Here is a 17,910-nt window from a genome sequence, read left to right as displayed (position 1 = left end):
GTAACTCCGAATCCCATTAAATCCCATGTACTCATCCAGAAGTCTCTTAGAAGACCCCAGTGAGTTCACCTCCACCACCACCGACGGCAGCCGATTCCACTCACTCACCACCCTCTGAGTGAAAAACTTAGCCCCGACATCTCCTCTGTAGATGTCATTTGCTATTTTACCAAACGGGATCTGGGCCGATTCCTTCTTGGACCCTCGGGGAAGGGGGAGCGTGAATTGCCATCCCTGAGGGAAACGTCCATCTGGCTTGGACCATCCCTGAAGGATAAGGCCACGTGAGACGGGAACTAACACTCCGCCATGATAGCACTGGGGCCCATCGCCATTGCCAACACCCAATTGGTGAGTGGATGCACACAGACAGGGTTCCCACGTTTAGATCTTTTTTTCCCGGATCGAGTGTAAAGTTTGTAAAGTTTAAGAACATAGTGAATTCTGAGGCTCTCTGAACATGAATGATGCATGCTGATTCTCCGTATTCCACAGCCAGCTGCAGCAGCGTCACACACAGATAGAATTTCTGTTGGGTTGGTGGGAATAAAGAGACATCGTGTGGAGGAAATCAGTCAGGTATCTTTGTATCCACTCAACCCCATCCCCACAAAGCAATTGTCCATCATGAGATTGCACGAGGTGATATCCCAACTCAAAGCCTCTACGCCATTGGACAGACCTGTGAAATACAAATTGAGAAATGAGCATTTCTGAGAGGGCTTCCCAATCTCCCAGCCCAGGAAGGGATGTCTGGAACCCAACAGATAAACCATTCAATAATGTTGTTCTGGGCCTCAGAGGAAGGAAGCTGTGATAGTGAGTGTGGGTATTAGGAATTAGATAGCGCTTCAAGTCAAATTTATCATTGTCTTTTACAGCTGATTTGGTTTCATGATGGAGTGGAGACAGTAGGTCTGGAGCTGTGTGTATGCAACAGGATACAATACCCAGAAATATATTCGAACCCCGTTGGGAGCTCTCAACCCGATGTTCCACGTCTCAGTCAATCTCAGTTCTCAATTTAGTTTCTCTTTCTCATCTATCGAAAGGCTTGGAACTTTGCCGACAGGGCGATGGATCCCAATTCTGGGAAAATGTCTTTCCCACGTCCAGGAACAGTTTCCACCCCTCTCTCCTATTTCATGGTCAGTGACACAAGGATCTCTTTGTTTGACCTGCACTGGATCTGCCAACTCAAGTTCAGGAGCACAGACTCTTGTGTAGCAGGTTGAGATTTTTATTTGGAATGAAATCATTGCTGATGTGAGTCTGGCAGGCTGGCCCACAACTTATTCTCCACATCCAATGGTCTGTGAGACGGTGATGGGGAACTGCCTTCTCGATCCGCTCCAGTCCACGCGGTGTAGGTACACCTGCAGTGCTGTTTGGGAGGGAGTTCCAGGATTTTCACCCAATGACAGTGAAGGAACAGCCGGTATATTTCCAAGTCAGGATGGTGAGTGGTTTGAGGGGGGCGGTGAGGGGGGTTGATTTTCCCATGTATTGGCTGCCCTTCTGTGTTTGGATCTGGGAGCAACTGCTGAACATTATCAGTGAGTGGGTGAATCCCTGCTTATTCTGAGCTGCTTCAGGACAGATTGAAACAGTTCAGAAAACCTCCTTCGACCCATGAAGTCTGCTGGCAATAACTACCACTGAAGGTGTGCGAATTCCACTTTGCTGCACTTGGCCCACACTCTTGGATAATACCATACTTCAACTGCTCATCCTTTTTTGATTTGATTTGATTTATTATTGTCACATGTATTAGTCTGCAGTGAAAAGTCTTGTTTCTTGCACGCTACACAGAGAGAGCATACTGTTCATAGAGAAGGGAATGAGAGAGTGCAGAATGCAGTGTTACAGTCACAGATAGGGTGCAGAGAAAGATCAACTTAATACAAGGTTGGTCCATTCAAATATCTGACAGCAGCAGGGAAGAGGCTGTTCTTGAGTCAATTGGCATGTGACCTTAAGCTTCCATATCTTTTCCCAGATGGAAAAAGGTAGAATACAGTATGTCTGCGTTGTGTAGGGACCATGATTATGCTTCCTGCTTTTCTGAGGCAGTCGGAGATGGAGACGGAGTCACTGGATGGGAAGCTCGTTTGTGTGATGGATTGGGCTTTGTTCGCGACTCTTTTTGTAGTTCCTTGTGGTCTTGGGCAGAGCAGGAGCCCAGACCAAGCTGTGATACAACCAGACATACTGCTTTCTATGGTGCATCTGTAAAAGTTGGTGAGAGTTAGACATGGCAAATTTTCTTAGCCTCATGAGAAAGTAGAGGCGCTGGTGGGGCTTTCTTAATGATATGGTGGGACCAAGCCAATTGTTGGTGCTCTGGACACTGAAAAACTTGAAGCTCTTCATTTCCACATCATTGATGTAGATTGGGTCATGCCCTCTACTACGCTTCCTGAAGTCAATGACTAGCTGCTTAGTTTTACTGACATTGAGGAAGAGATTATTGTTGCCGCACCAGATTCCCTGTCTCATTCCTGAACTCTATCTCGACATTATTTGTGATCTGACCCACTCTGCTGGTGTCATCAGCAAACTTGAACATTGAGTTGGAGGAGATTTTAGCCAGTTAGTGTAAGCAGTATGACTAAGGGCTGAGGGACACAGGCTTGTGGGGCAGCAGTGTTGAGGTTCCTATGTTCTGGCACTTCCCTGGATATGGAACATCGCTGTCTCCACTTCTCCCATTTCTGCCGAGCTCTGCCAGGTATTTGCCACTCCATAATGCTTCAATTCCAGCCTCGACTCAGGATCAGGCTTGTGGACACCCTGGACACAGGAGCAAATATTGTGTGTTCCAGCCGTGTCTCCCAGCTCCCTGCTCTTAATGCTGAATGTGTCTAATGAACAACCTGGAAAGTCACCCGTTTACCCAACCGTCCATTCCCATCAATGTTAGAGAACATCCGATAACAAATACAATATGAATCCCGGGAATCTCACCAACAACATATTCCCGGATGAAATAATGTCTCCTCACAAACACAGATACAATCTCACTCAGACACACACGTACCATACTCAACCCAACGAGACACCTTTGCAGTCACGGACAGAGTCTTTTCCCTTCTGTTCTCTCAGGCGGTCCCGACTTTTATTCTTCACTTTGGTGGTTACAAAGTTCAAGTTGTCAGAGAGCACAGCGATGCCCACGTCAGCACTAACCATTGGCTGTCAGTCAATGCCACTGATGGGAGAGATTGTCCACACTGATACTGAGGCCAATGAGTTTGGAGAGGTCAGCCAGTGAATAAAGACCACAACACAAAGTCCTCAAACCTTGTTGGAAACAGTATTTTTGGATGGTTTACAGAAACCATTGAACGTAGACAGGAGTTTGGTCCAACATGTGTTGTGACAGTGCAGCGCCCCCTCAGTACGGGCTCACTCTGTCAGGTGAGTAAGTTCCAATCTGAGCACCATGTTAGCCAGGGTGATGCTGGGTAGAACGTCATTGACCATCACTGGACGGAAGGAGTCAGATCCCCGGCCAGTGTCTGCTGGTGATCTCCATTCCCTGGGCAAGAGGCCGGAAAATTTGTTGCATGAATATGGTGGCTGGACAATGGAAGATTTGTGATCAAGGATCATATGAGATGGTGTGAGCAGTGTAGATTTTACAGTGTTCTTTCTGATGCTGAGAGTGCGGCCGTGAAGCCTGTTCCCTGTTGTCACATGTACACAATGTCAGGAAGGGTGCACAGCCTTGGGAAATGAAGATAATCAGCAGGACAAGATGTCAAGACAGCCAAGGTCGTTTTAAGGCATTTATATTTGCAGAAATGTGGTTTAGATGGGTTTAATTTAGTGTTTCTGTACAAGGAAAGGTCAACCTCAGTTTCGATTCATGCTGAGCAGTGGTGTTCCTCCATGTGGGAGTTTTGGCCTCGATCTTTCCATTTTGCCAAGGTGTGACATGGAGTGTTACATGGCAGAAGACTGTGGATTGGTGACAGCATCTGTACTGGCAGCTGTGTCAATCCGGATAGACGGCGCGATCGGCGAGCGTCGATCCGGATAGACGGCGCGATCGGCGAGCGTCGATCCGGATAGACGGCGCGATCGGCGAGCGTCGATCCGGATAGACGGCGCGATCGGCGAGCGTCGATCCGGATAGACGGCGCGATCGGCGAGCGTCGATCCGGATAGACGGCGCGATCGGCGAGCGTCGATCCGGATAGACGGCGCGATCGGCGAGCGTCGATCCGGATAGACGGCGCGATCGGTGAGCGTCGATCTGGATTGACGGCGCGATGGGCGAGCGTCGATCTGGATTGACGGCGCGATCGGCGTGTGTCGATCCGGATAGACGGCGCGATCGGTGAGCGTCGATCCGGATAGACGGCGCGATCGGTGAGCGTCGATCCGGATAGACGGCGCGATCGGTGAGCGTCGATCCGGATAGACGGCGCGATCGGTGAGCGTCGATCCGGATAGACGGCGCGATTGGTGAGCGTCGATCCGGATAGACGGCGCGATGGTTTATGTTTAAACTTGCAGGTCTCCAGACATCTCAATAAACAGAACCCATCAGGGATACATTCCTACAGAATGAACTTTTCAATGGTCTCCATGTCAGCTTTGGGTGTGGGTTACAGTTTCAGTTCTCGAGGGGGCCTTAACCTATCACGGTGGTTGCAGCGTTAGGTACTGGATGTGTTTCTGATTAACCACTGCTCCCATGACTGTTTCCACTCTTCAGCCTAGATGATGCAGAGTAATAGATCTAACTCTCAATCAGTGACTCTGGTAATGTCTGCCAGGCCTCCCGGACTGTGTGAGGTGAGTGGAGTGTGCCTCGATTCCTGATACCATGTGAAGTTGCTGCTTTGTATCTGAAGGGTGGTGTGGGTTGACATACTCTCTGTGCTGGCTCTGATACAGACAGTCAACCGTTATCTGACAACAGGAGCAACGATGTCCTGGTCTTTCCTTGTACCTCGCTCAGTGTGAGACAATGAACATGTGGAGGCCCCGAATCAGATGACAGCAAAGCTCCTGTACAACTGCTGTGTGCATTTCAGTCTGAATGCTGCCAAATAATCCTAAAATGTGGAGCTGAGATCAAGTGGAAACCTCATTCCCATGTGGGATGTGAACTCCTGGTGTGTGTGTGTGTGTGTGCTCGCTTGTCTGGGTGTGTGAGTGCGTACTGACCGAGTACTGCACTGTCACACCACATGTTAAACCAAGCTTCCGTCCACTCTCATTGGTTTCTGTAAAAGGTCCCAAGATACTGTGTTCAACAAGGTTTGAGGGGGTCTCCTTTGTGTTGTGGTCTTTATTCACTGGCTGATCTGTCCAAACTCATTGTCCACACTAATACTGAGGCCACTGTCTCGGATCAGTGGCATTGACTGACAGCCAATGGTTAGTGCTGACGTGGGCATCGCTGCGGTCTCTGACAACTTGAACTTTGTAACCATCAAAGTGAAGAATAAAAGTCGGGACCGCCTGAGAGAACAGAAGGGAAAAGACTGTCCGTGACTGCAAAGGTGTCTCGTTGGGTTGAGTATGGTACGTGTGTGTCTGAGTGAGATTGTATCTGTGTTTGTGAGGAGACGTTATTTCATCCGGGAATATGTTGTTGGTGAGATTCCCGGGATTCATATTGTATTTGTTATCGGATGTTCTCTAACATTGATGGGAATGGACGGTTGGGTAAACGGGTGACTTTCCAGGTTGTTCATTAGACACATTCAGCATTAAGAGCAGGGAGCTGGGAGACACGGCTGGAACACACAATATTTGCTCCTGTGTCTAGTGTGTCCACAAGCCTGATCCTGAGTCGAGGCTGGAATTGAAGCATTATGGAGTGGCAAATACCTGGCAGAGCTCGGCAGAAATGGGAGAAGTGGAGACAGCGATGTTCCACATGGGGAGAAGCAGCTCAGTGTGAGCACGGAGTCACCCGCTCACTGGCAATGGTCAGTACGAGCTCCCAGATCCAAACAGAGAAGGACAGCAAATACATGGCAATAGCAGCCCCTCTGACCCCCTCCAAACCACTCACCATCCTGACCTGGAAATATATCGGCCGTTCCTGAACTATCACTGGGTCAAAAATCCAGGAAGTCCCTCCCTACAGTGGGGGGATTTGAAGTTTCGCAGGATTGGTGTTGTATGTCCTGAGGTGAAGTCTACCTGATTGTAAACTGCTGGAAGTCTCACAACACCAGCTTTAAGCCCAACCGATTTATTTGATAGTAAACTCACAAGCTTTCCAGGTTTCCCTCTTTGTCAGGTGAAACCTGGTGTTGTCAGACTTCTTACTGTGTTTACCCCAGTCCAACCCTGGTATCTCCACATCATGTAAACTGCTGGAGCTGCCTTTCCCTTGGTACACAGCAAAGGGTGTTAGTGACGGGAGACTGGCGCTGGGCTGCATTACTGCCCCCTCGCAGCAATGTTTATTTCTCAATACGTACGTCACGGGGTCCGTCCGAATCCTGTAGAGGCTTTGAGTCGAGATATCACCTTGTTCAATCTCAAGATGGACAATTGGTTTGTGGGGATGGCGGAGAGTTTGTAACATCAGGATTGTGAGATGAATCCCTTGTTCCACTCACTCTTTCATTGGTCATCCTAAACCAATCACTTCTTACTTTATTCCTCAATCCTCCCCACAAAATCCAACCCATTGTCTCTGGATGTTTCCGGGGTGGGTTTCCTGAGCAAACATTGAGGAGTGTCCAACAGAAACAGCCCTGATTTTCCCCCGTCTCTGCCCAACCATCAACAGAAAGGTGTTTTCTTTCATTCCGATTTCCCCCTTTATCAATGGTTGTGTATTTTCCCAAACCATAAACCTGGAAACATTCTCAATCCTCTGTGAATAAATTACGCACAGTCAACGTGAGCTCAGATGGACGTACGTGTGCATGAGCAGACAAATGGAAATGGGGAAGAGGGAAAAAGAGGATTGTTCAGAGCATGACCCAATAACAAAACCAGTATGGGTTTGATATGGATAAAAGCAAATTACTGTGGGCGCTGGAATCTGAACCCAAAAGAGAAAATACTGGAAAATCTCAGCAGGTCTGGCAGCATCTAGAAAGAGAGAAAATAGCTGACATTTCAAACCCAGATCACTTTCTCAAAACTAAAAGGCAGAGCAAGTGAGAGATATTTATATTGCTGGGGACGGGAATGAAAGCTGAGTCACAGCCACAGAAACACAGGGAAAAGGCTGCTAATGACAGCCCATAGAGAGAATAAAGGGTGTGAATGGCCAAGCGGCAGAAAAACTATAATCAGAGGGTAAACTGTGACAGATAAAGAATGTGTGTGTGTGCGTGTGTGGGTGTGCTTGTGTGTGTGTGAGAGAGAGAGAGCGTGTTGTTTGAGGGTGTGTGTGTGTGGGTCTGTGTTGTGCGCGTGTGTGTGTTTGGGTGTGTGTGTGAGAATGTGTGTTGTGTGCCTTGTGTGTGTGTGAGTGTGAGAGAGCGTGTGTGACAATGTGTGTTGTGTGCCTTGTGTGTGTGTGTGTGTGAGAGAGAGCGTGTTGTGAGCCGTGTGTGTGTGTGTGTGTGTGAGAGCGTGTTGCGTGGGGGGTGTGTGTGAGAGAGCGTGTTGCGTGGGGGGTGTGTGTGAGAGAGCGTGTTGCGTGGGGGGTGTGTGTGAGAGAGCGTGTTGCGTGGGGGGGTGTGTTGGGGGGTGTGTGTGAGAGACCGTGTCGGGTTGGGGTGTGTGTGTGAGAGAGCGTGTCGCGTGGGGGGGTGTGTGAGAGAGAGCGTGTTGCGTGGGCGGGTGTGTTGGGGGGTGTGAGAGCGCGTGTTGCGTGGGGGTGTGCGTTGGGGGTGGGGGGGCAGATTGTGGAGAGGGGTAAAATAGAGAAAAGGGGAAGCAAGAGGGGAAAAGGTAAGGAAAGGGGGATGAAATAGAGGGAAAGAGTGTGGGGAAAAAGGAAAATAATAAAGACAACGAAGAAATAACAGAGAGGAAACAGTTAAAAATTAACTCAAATGAAAGCAAAAGGGTGGAGCTAATCATCTGAAGTTATTGGATTTGATGGCGAGATGGGAAGGCTGTGAAGTGCCGAGCCGGAAGATGAGATGCTGATCCTCCAGTTTGTGTTGAGCTTTACTGGAACATTGGAGCAGGCCAGGGACAGACAGGTGGGCACGGGAGCAGGATCGTGTGTTAAAATGGCAAGCAACCGGAAGGTCAGGGTCCTGACTGCGCACAGAACGGAGGTGCTCTGCAATGTGATCACACTTGGTCTCTCCAATATAGAGGAGACCACATTGGGAGCAGTGGAACGCTGCTTCACCTGGAAGGTCTGCTTTGGGTCTTGGATGGTGAACGTGGAAGAGGTAGAACGTAGACTTCCTGCGATTGCATGTGAAGGTGCCATGAGTGATGGGAGAGATGTTGGGTAGAGTGAAGGAGTGGACTACGTTATCCCAGAGGGAATGGTCTCTGTGGAATGCTGACAGAGGGAGTGAAGAGAAGAGGTGATTGGGGACGGCATCCAACTGGAGTTGGCGAAAATGCCAGTGGATTATGCTTTGTGCATGGAGGCTGGTGGGGTGAAATGTGAGAACAAGGGGGGTGCTCTATCCTTGTTCTGGGAGGGGGGTGAGGGTCAGGGTGCAGGAGGTGGACTGCACACACTGTTGAGGGCTTTGTCGAGAACTGTAGATGGGAATCCGTGGCTGAGCGAGAAGGATCACATTTCAGAAAAGTGGAATCATCAGAACAGCTGTGATGGAGGTGGAGGAGCTGAGAGAACGGTGTGAGTGATTTAGGTATTCCAGATCCAAACGGACTATTTTACAAGCTTGTCTCAGGCTTTACCACCAAAGCAGGGAAATCTGTGTCTCTGCTCAGGCTCAGAATAGCTCTTGCAAGAGGAGATTACTCTTCTGTGCCTCAAGCAGGTCAACGGATTTTGGTGACTTTCTAATGGGCGATATTCGGACTGTCATTCACAGCTACACCCCCGATTTCTACGGGTCGTGGATCCTTGTCATTTAAGACTTCCTAAACGAGTGTCTCAGATCTAAGCCTTGTGATATTAAGAGGACACTATTTCTTATAGTATTTTGTAATAAGATACTCTGAATTTTCACATCCAGAATTGCAGGGTTAATTGACTCACAGCCCTTGGTTATCTGTTAACAAACCAACTTCTCCAAGAGAAGGATACATCCGAACATGGAAAATCCGACAGTACCTCAAATCAATCTCCAATACAATTCTGAGAAGTTTCATAGAAACATCCTTACATAAACCATGAGGGTCTTTGGTGACGGAATAGGTTACAGAACAGAATTCTTTTGGCTGCACTCTTGGCAGGGGAGAGTGAGTAACGAGCCTGTTTATATATATTTATTATTCAGTCGTTGCTATCGGTCCCTTTGTTCGTTTATCTCTTACATTGAGGAATGTTCTTACGGTAAAATGTATTTCTCACCAAGCATGTGATGTAATGTTCTTCGAATCTGCTTGACTGTCAGGTGTCTAAGATCAGGCAGGGAGTTGGTTAGAGACACATCTCTCCTTTTTGTCCATTTTTAATGTGTCAAGATTCTTCAATATATAAATGTCCAAATGATCACGATTCCAAATCTTAAACATCAAAGGTTAGAAAGTTTGCTTCATGTATTCTTTGCTTATTATCTGCAGATGTTCTTTTTGCAGTCTAGTTCGTAGTCATAATTGCAGGCAGATAACTCAAAGAACTTAGGGGCTGTGGATTCCCAAGGAGCTTCAAACCCTGATTTTGTCTTTTAGCGAATTTATCCTGGGTCAGTTCTCAAGCTGAGACTGACTTGTGGATGACATGTCTGCCAAAATGGTTTTATTCCACTTTGAAATAAAACACTGTATCTATCAATCTCTGCTTTTGATATATCTCCCTATTCTAAACCCAATTCTGGGACAGTGTGATATCCATCACAAAGGGATGAGGATGTGGGATGTGCAGATCGCTGCGGGGTTCGGGGGGGGGGGGGGGGGGGGGGAGGTCAGTGGAATTGTATTGAATATTGGTAAATAGGCAATTGCTGGAAATGAAGACGCAAAGCTCAAGTTCTCACACAGATTTTCTCATTCCAAACACAAAACTGTCCAACTAAAATTGAGTTATTCGTGTCACACAGAGGCTTACATTAACATTGCAATGAAGTTAGTGAAAAACTATCATATTTGATTCCCAGCTTGGGTCACTGTCATTGTGGAGTTTGCAGTGTCTGTTCCCCGTGTCTCTGTGGGTTTCCTCCGGGTGCTCCAGTTTCCCCCCACAGTCTGAAAGACGTGCTGGTTCGATGCATTCCTCCCTCAGCGTACCTGATCAGGCACCAGAGGGTGGCGACTGAGGGATTTTCACATTCACTTCATTGCAGTGTTAATGCGAGCCGACTGTGACAGTAAGACAGAAACTTAAACTTGAGAGCATTCCTCAACATCTTCTCTTCTCCTTCCCCTCACTCCCACCCCACACCAACCCAACAGAAATTCTTTGTGTGCGTGACTCTGCTGCTCCTGGCTGTGGAACATGGAGAATCGGGCTGTTACTGGGCAATTCAAAAGAAAGGTACATCTTCAACCTTTGTAAACTCGGTCTGGGCAAAAACAGCTCAACGTGGGAACCGGGTCTGTGTGTATCCACTCTCCGATTGGGTTTTCCCAATGGTGATGGGCCCCGATGCCATCATGGTGGAGTGAAAGTCCCAGTTTCACATTAATGCTCCAAGCCACGTGGACTTTTCCCTCAGGAATTTCCTTACACACTGCCCCCTTCCCCAAGGGTCTAATATAAGAACATAAGAAACAGGAGCAGGAGTAGGCCATCTAGCCCTTCGAGCCTGCCCCGCCATTCAATAAGATCATGGCTGATCTGTCGTGGCTCAGTTCCACATTCCCGCCCTCTCCCCATAACCCTTAATCCCCTAGCCTATCAAAAACCTATCAACCCGCGTCTTAAAATTATTTAGCGAGGCAGCCTCCACCACTTCAACGGGCAGAGAATTCCAGAGATTCACCACCCTTTGAGTGAAGAAGTTCCTCCTCAACTCCGTTCTAAACCACCCCCCCTTTATCTTGAGGCTGTGCCCCCTAGTCCTACTGTCTTTTCTGAGCGGGAAGAGTCTCTCCACCTCTATCCTATCCATCCCATTCATCATCTTATACGTCTCAATGAGATCTCCCCTCATTCTTCTAAACTCTAACGAGTACAAGCCTAGTTTATTCAGCCTCTCCTCATAGCTCAATCCCCTCAACTCCGGTATCAGCCTAGTAAACCTCCTCTGCACTCCCTCCAAGGCCAAAACATCCTTGCGTAAGTGCGGCGCCCAAAACTGCACACAGTACTCCAGCTGCGGCCTCACCAATGCCCTATATAGCCTATCTTGCCAAACTAGCAAGCTCGAACTCCAAGAACCAAAGCTTTCCTGACCAATACAAATGTGGATGTGGCCTCGGGCTCATTGTAGTAACCACGGAAACACTCCTCCAGCACATTGCCCACAGTCAGACAATAGCAAGTCTGTTCCTGACCTTTAACCCAGCCCCGAGCAGGAAGAAGCAACCAGGAATCACGGGCACAGATCCTAACTGTTCCGAGATTCCCGACTGTCAAATGCTCAGGGACGGATCCTCCTGAAAAAGGAAGCTGGCTCTGGCCAGGTCCATGGATCCAGTTCCCCAGGCAATCCTTCTAAAGCACAACACTCAACGTTTCCCCATTATACTGGTTCAGTCTGTGATGAGGCATTGACCGACTAATGTCTCTCACTCTTTCTCTCTCTCTATCACTCCAGGTATACGTGGAACGCCAACATTTAAGAAATGTAAAGACTATGATGATGAAACCTGGCATGCAAGGGGAGAAACCTGGATAAACTCCAACTGCTATTCCTGTCACTGCAGCTGGCCGGAGATGAAGTGTTGTCAAACGTAAGTCACTCTCTGCTGCTCCACCTCGAGTCTCTCTGATGTTTCATTCTGCATTGATGCTTCTCATTGAAGCACAAAGTGGGCTTGATTTAACAGCCAGACATGGGGGAGGGGGGCCCGCTCTGTCGCGCTGTTCTAATTATATGAAGACACCAATCACTCAGACTGTAATGAACACAAACAGGCCCAGGAGGTTGGCCTCTTGGAGTATGAGCTCCCTGATTGAGGTAAAGATTGCTCTGCCCAAGCAGGGAGCCTCCCCTGTGAATAAAACTGGGAGTGTTGGATCCACGGGCACTCTGGGAGTGGTGTCGGATTTGTAAATAAAGGGAATGTGGTGAAGGGCCTGTGAGGAGTTATTTCACAGACCAGATCGTGTAACCAGGATGGGGGTCTATTTGTAGACACGAGTCACATGGGGACACTTTGAATGAATGAATGTATTCGAGCTGTTTTGATTGACTAAAGTGAAACAAGGATTGGATCATACGACACACTTCCCTCCTGGTGATGTCATGTTGCCATCTCTATTAGCAGTGATAGAACAAGACCCAGCATCGTTTACACATGGAGAAACAACACAGCACGAGTGGTTTGTGAGCAGCAGATAGGAGTAGGGAATATCTCACCCGCACACTGCATTGCACACAGGCACCCACACAATGGAGGCAAGGCTTGGAGGGGGATAGAATGGGAATGGGAAGAGTAAATCATTCCATTACACAGATATCCCACTGGAGCACAGACCTCCGTCATCAAGCCAGAGTGTGTAGATGGACAGAGAGTGCAGATGGACGAAAGGGTGGGTATCGAGGAATTGGAGATGGAGGGATGGGTGGAGATGGTGGGGATGGAGGGAGTGTTCCTTTGAAGAGATATTCTGTGATCTGCTTCTCTTGTCAGGGCCCATGGGAAATCTGTTCTCTGCTCTGTCGCTTTCCAATTGGCTCGTCAGGAACTGCTGAGGCAGGGTGGGGAAAGACGGAAAATTCTCAATATTTGTTATTCACTTTACAGGAGTTCTTTGTGATATTGTTGAGTGAAACAGTACAGGAGGAATGTTACCCTGTGAGATTTCTGATACGTTACCCCTCTATCATTTCCAGGTTTTCAACACCAGTCCAATATCCAGTGGATTGTGTCCCGGTTTTTGACCGTAAGACTTGTCGCTACAGGGTCCACAAGAGAGATGATCCTTCCATCGAATGTCCAGTGTACGGTAGTGTAGGGAAATGAGAAGAATTACAATTGCTCTCCAATCTGATATGAACCCATCAAATTCACAGGATATGAAAGTAACATGGGAACCGGGGTGAACCTGGGTTTCCTCAATGAAACATCTGTATTACAATAAAGATATTTCACTGTCGCTCTATTCTCAAATCTCATCCATTATTCCCACCGCAAGTGTGTGCCTGTGTGAGCGTGTCAGTGTGTGTCTGTGTGAGAAAGCGTGCAGGCAAATGACAGAGGGGAAACGGAGAATACACAAGAGTGTGCAAGACAGAGGGGGTGTGGGTGCATGTGGCAGTGAGAGTGAGAGGGCCCACAAGTCTGTGTGACAGAGTGTGTCTGCCTGAGTAATTGTTCATGAATATGAGACTCCACCACCCCCGAGGGTTTTTTGGTCCCTTTGCAGTTATACTGTTTGACAGATAAAGAATGTGTGTGAAATGTCTGCTTCCCTCGGCCAAACAGAGAGGGACAAGAAGAGGGAGAGAAACTGAAGCTGAACAGGCCTTGGGAGGATTTGAAGGTGTGCATTCACACAATCACCTGGACATGTTGCCTCATCTTGTTTATTTCTTGTTATTTTTTATGATAGTTATTTCTGATAGTGCGAGAGTTACCTTGCACTCAGTTGATTTTTCTCTACACCCGAGTATGACTGTGACAGTAAATTCTGCACTCTCTCCTTTCCTTCTCTCTGAACGGTATGCTCTGCCTACATAGCATGCAAGAAACAATACTTTTCACTGCGTATTAATACATTTTCACTGTGTATTAATACACGTGACAAAAATAAACCAAGTCAAAAGATTGGAGATTATTCATCTGGGTGTGTCAGCCCGTTCTGAGGGAGCGCCCCACTGTCAAACCGTAGATTGAACCAAGCTCCTGTTTATATTCACTGGATTCTGTAAAAAATCCCAGGACGCCTCTTTTTTCAACAAAGTTTGAGGACTTTGTGTTGTGGTCTTTATTCACTGGCTGACCTCTCCAAACTCATTGGCCTCAGTATCAGTGTGGACAATGTCTCGGATCAGTGGCATTGACTGACAGCCAATGGTTAGTGCTGACGTGGGCATCGCTGTGCTCTCTGACAAGTTGAACTTTGTAACCTTCAAAGTGAAGAATAAAAGTCGGGACCGCCTGAGAGAACAGAAGGGAAAAGACTGTCCGTGACTGCAAAGGTGTCTCGTTGGGTTGAGTATGGTACGTGTGTGTCTGAGTGAGATTGTATCTGTGTTTGTGAGGAGACATTATTTCATCTGGGAATATGTTGTTGGTGAGATTCCCGGGATTCATGTTGTATTTGTTACCGGATGTTCTCTAACATTGATGGGAATGGACGGTTGGGTAAACGGGTGACTTTCCAGGTTGTTCATTAGACACATTCAGCATTAAGAGCAGGGAGCTGGGAGACACGGCTGGAACACACAATATTTGCTCCTGTGTCCAGGGTGTCCACAAGCCTGATCCTGAGTCGAGGCTGGAATTGAAGCATTATGGAGTGGCAAATACCTGGCAGAGCTCGGCAGAAATGGGAGAAGTGGAGACAGCGATGTTCCACATGGGGAGAAGCAGCTCAGTGTGAGCACGGAGTCACCCGCTCACTGACAATGGTCAGTACGAGCTCCCAGATCCAAACAGAGAAGGGCAGCAAATACATGGCAATAGCAGCCCCTCTGACCCCCTCCAAACCACTCACCATCCTGACCTGGAAATAAGCCAGACATTCGTTCGCTGGGTCAAAATCCTGGAACTCCCTTGCTAACATCATGTAGGAACACACAGGAAGATTGGGATTCGGAGCAGAAGTAGGCGATGAAGCCCCTCGAACCTTCTCCACCATTCAATCAGATCATGGCTGATCTTTCCCTGGTCTCAAATCCACCTCCCCACCTGTTCCCCAGATCCCTTTAACCTGCTTTTTTTTTTGAACCAGAAATATATCGTTCTCCTTCTGGAAATAATTTGGGGATTCAGACCCCACTGCACAAATTCAGCAGCCTGTGTGAGAAGTAGTTCCTCCCCATCTCAGTTTTCAATCTCCTGCCTCTCTGTCTGGACCTGAGACGAAGAGGAAACGTCTGATCCACATTTACTCCATCCCTCTCTTTCAAAACTTTATCTCCCTCGATCAGACTCCCTCCCTCTCACCCCTCTAGACCCCAGCCTACTTCATCTCTTGTCATACGCCAACCCTTTCACCCCTGGAATTTCCTCCAATGCCACACCATTCTTCCTCAAAGGAGACCAAAACTGGACACAGCACTCCAGATGTCACAGGTCCGTCCAATGGTGTCGAGGCTTTGATTTGAGATATCACCTCGCGCAATCTCAAGATGGACAATTGCTTTGTGGGGATGGGGTTGAGTTTGGAACATCAGGGAATGAGTGGATACAAAGATACCTGACTGATTTCCTCCACACGATGTCTCTCTACTCCCACCAACCCAACAGAAATTCTATCTGTGCGTGACGCTGCTGCAGCTGGCTGTGGAATACGGAGAATCAGCATGTGCCAGGAAACTTCAGAGTGTTACAGATATCGGTACGTCCTCCACCTTTCCAAACTTTACATTCGATCGGGCAAAACCAGCTAAACACGGGAACTGTGTCTGTCTGCATCCAATCTGCAACTGGGTGCTGCCGATGGTGAGGGGCCCCAGTGCCATCATAGTGGGGTGTTTGTCCCAGCCTTGGGTGGACTTCCCTGCATGCGTCTTTCACAGTGAGGCAGAGTGTCTTGGGCTACACGAGGATATAGACGAGATGCTCAAATGTTCAGACAAGTGGCAGATGGAATTTAACCCTGAAGTGTGTGAGGTGACACACTTTGGAAGGAGTAATTGAACAAGGAAGTATTCAATGAATGGTAGGACACTCAGGAGTCTGTGCAACCAAGGGACCTCGGTGTGTCTGTCCATTCATCTCTGAAGGCAGAAGGGCATATTAGTAGGGTGGTGAGAAAGGCCTTCATGAGTCAGGGCATAGATTACAGAAGATGGGAAGTCACATTGGAGTTTCATTGAACTTTGGTGAGGCCACAGCTGGAGAACTGTGTGCAGTCCTGGTCACCACATTGTCGGAAAGATGTGATTGCATTGGAGGGGATGCAGAGGGGATTCACCAGGATGCTGCCTGGGATGGAGCGTTTAGGTTATTCAAAGAGAGATTGGATAGGCTTGGGTTGTTTTCTCTGGAGCAGAGGAGACTGAGGGATGAGCTGATCAAGGTGTACAAGATAATGAGGGGCATAGACAGACTGGATTTGGAGCAGCTGTTCCCCTGAGTTGAAGGGTCAGTCGCGAGGGGACACAGGTTCAAGGTGAGGGGCAGGAGGTGTGGTGGGGGGATGTGAGGAGAAAGATTTTCACCCAGAAGAGTCTGGAATGTGCTGCCTGGGAGGATGATGGAGGGGGGATCTCTCACATCCTTGAAAAAGTATCTGAATGAGCACTTGGCACATCTAACATTCAGGGCTGTGGGCCATGGGCTGGCAGATGGGATAAGGTGGGGGTTGAGGTGTTTCTGAAGTGTTGGTGTGATTTGATGGGCCAAAGGGTCTTTTTGTGCTGTGTGATTCTAATGATCCCATGATTCAGTCCCACATCCACGCTCCAAGACACACGGACCTTTCCCTGAGGGATTGCCTTTCTCACTGCCCCCTTGAGCTCGCAGAGGGATTTGGACCAGTTCGAAAAATGGGCTGAAAAATGGCAGATGGGGTTTAATGCAGACAAGTGTGAGGTATTGCACTTTGGAAGGACGAACCAAGGGACAACATACAGGGTAAATGGTCGGACACTGAAGAGTGCTGTAGAACAGAGGGATCTGGGAATACAGATACATCATTCCCTAAAAGTGGTGTCACAGGTAGATAGGTTCTAAAGAGTGCTTTTGGAACACTGGCCTTTACAAATCAAAGTATTGGGTAGAAGAGTTGGAATGTTGTGGTGAGGTTGTATAAGACATTGGTGAGGCTGAATTTCGAGTATTGTGTACAGTTTTGGTCACCCAATTACAGAAAGGATATTAGTAGGATTGAAAGAGTGCAGAGAAGGTTTACAAAAGATGTTGCTGGGACTTGAGAAACTGAGTGACAGAGAAAGGTTGGATAGGTTCGGACATTATTCCCTGGAGCGAAGAAGAATGAGGGGAGATTTGATGGAGGTGTATAAAATTATGATGGGTATGGATAGAGTGAATACAAGCAGGTTTTTTCCACTGAGGCGAGGGGAGAAAAAAAAGGAGTGGACATGGGTGAAGGGTGAAGGTGGAAAAGTTTAAAGGGAATATTAGGGGGAGCTTCTTCACACAGAGAGTGGTGGGAGTGTGGAATGAGCTGCCAGATGAAGTGGTGAAAGCAGGCTCACTTTTCACATTTAAGAGAAGCTTGGACAGGTACATGGATTGGGGGCATGTGGGGGGAGATGGTCAGTGGGACTGGGCAGAAAAATGGTTCAGCACAGCCAAGAAGGGCCAAAGGGCCTGTTTCTGTGCTGTAAGGTATGGTTCTATGGTTCCCTGAGGGTCCAGGAAGGAATCGGCCAATATCCTGTCTTATCAAACGAGCAAACTCTGGTCCTCGGTGCCAAGACTTTCCGAAACAATACCAATGTGTGGATTCGACCGACAAACAGGCCGCGGGCTCATTGTGGTAACCACGGAAACACTTTCCCAGCACGTTACCCAAAGTCAGACCCAAACGTGTGGTGAGTCAGCTCCTGACCTTTAACCCAGCCCCAAGCAGGAGGA

General features: G+C 48.1%; 1 protein-coding gene across 4 annotated transcripts in view; it reads left to right on the top strand.

Annotated features, from left to right (window-relative positions):
- LOC145361320 (beta-microseminoprotein-like) overlaps positions 1-13,195 on the top strand; it is a 58,237-nt gene extending 45,042 nt beyond the window's left edge. For 2 of the 4 annotated variants that reach the window (XR_013889822.1, XR_013889823.1), the window contains exons 2-4: positions 10,483-10,564; positions 11,790-11,925; positions 13,032-13,195. Coding sequence is in view for 2 of the 4 variants with exons in the window: in XM_080216979.1 (XP_080073105.1) it covers positions 5,539-5,541; positions 10,483-10,564; positions 11,790-11,925; positions 13,032-13,161 (351 nt within the window). In the remaining 2 variants the exon portion in view is untranslated. Of the gene's footprint in view, positions 1-5,456; positions 5,542-10,482; positions 10,565-11,789; positions 11,926-13,031 lie in introns of those variants that run through there. The other 2 variants (XM_080216979.1, XM_080216980.1) reach the window with 2 other exon arrangements.
- Positions 13,196-17,910: the final 4,715 nt, after the last annotated feature.

Source organism: Carcharhinus amblyrhynchos, chromosome 34, assembly GCF_965287045.1.
Source record: "Carcharhinus amblyrhynchos chromosome 34, sCarAmb.v2.hapA, whole genome shotgun sequence".
Taxonomy (NCBI): domain Eukaryota; kingdom Metazoa; phylum Chordata; class Chondrichthyes; order Carcharhiniformes; family Carcharhinidae; genus Carcharhinus; species Carcharhinus amblyrhynchos.
This window is presented reverse-complemented; position numbering and strand designations above follow the sequence as displayed.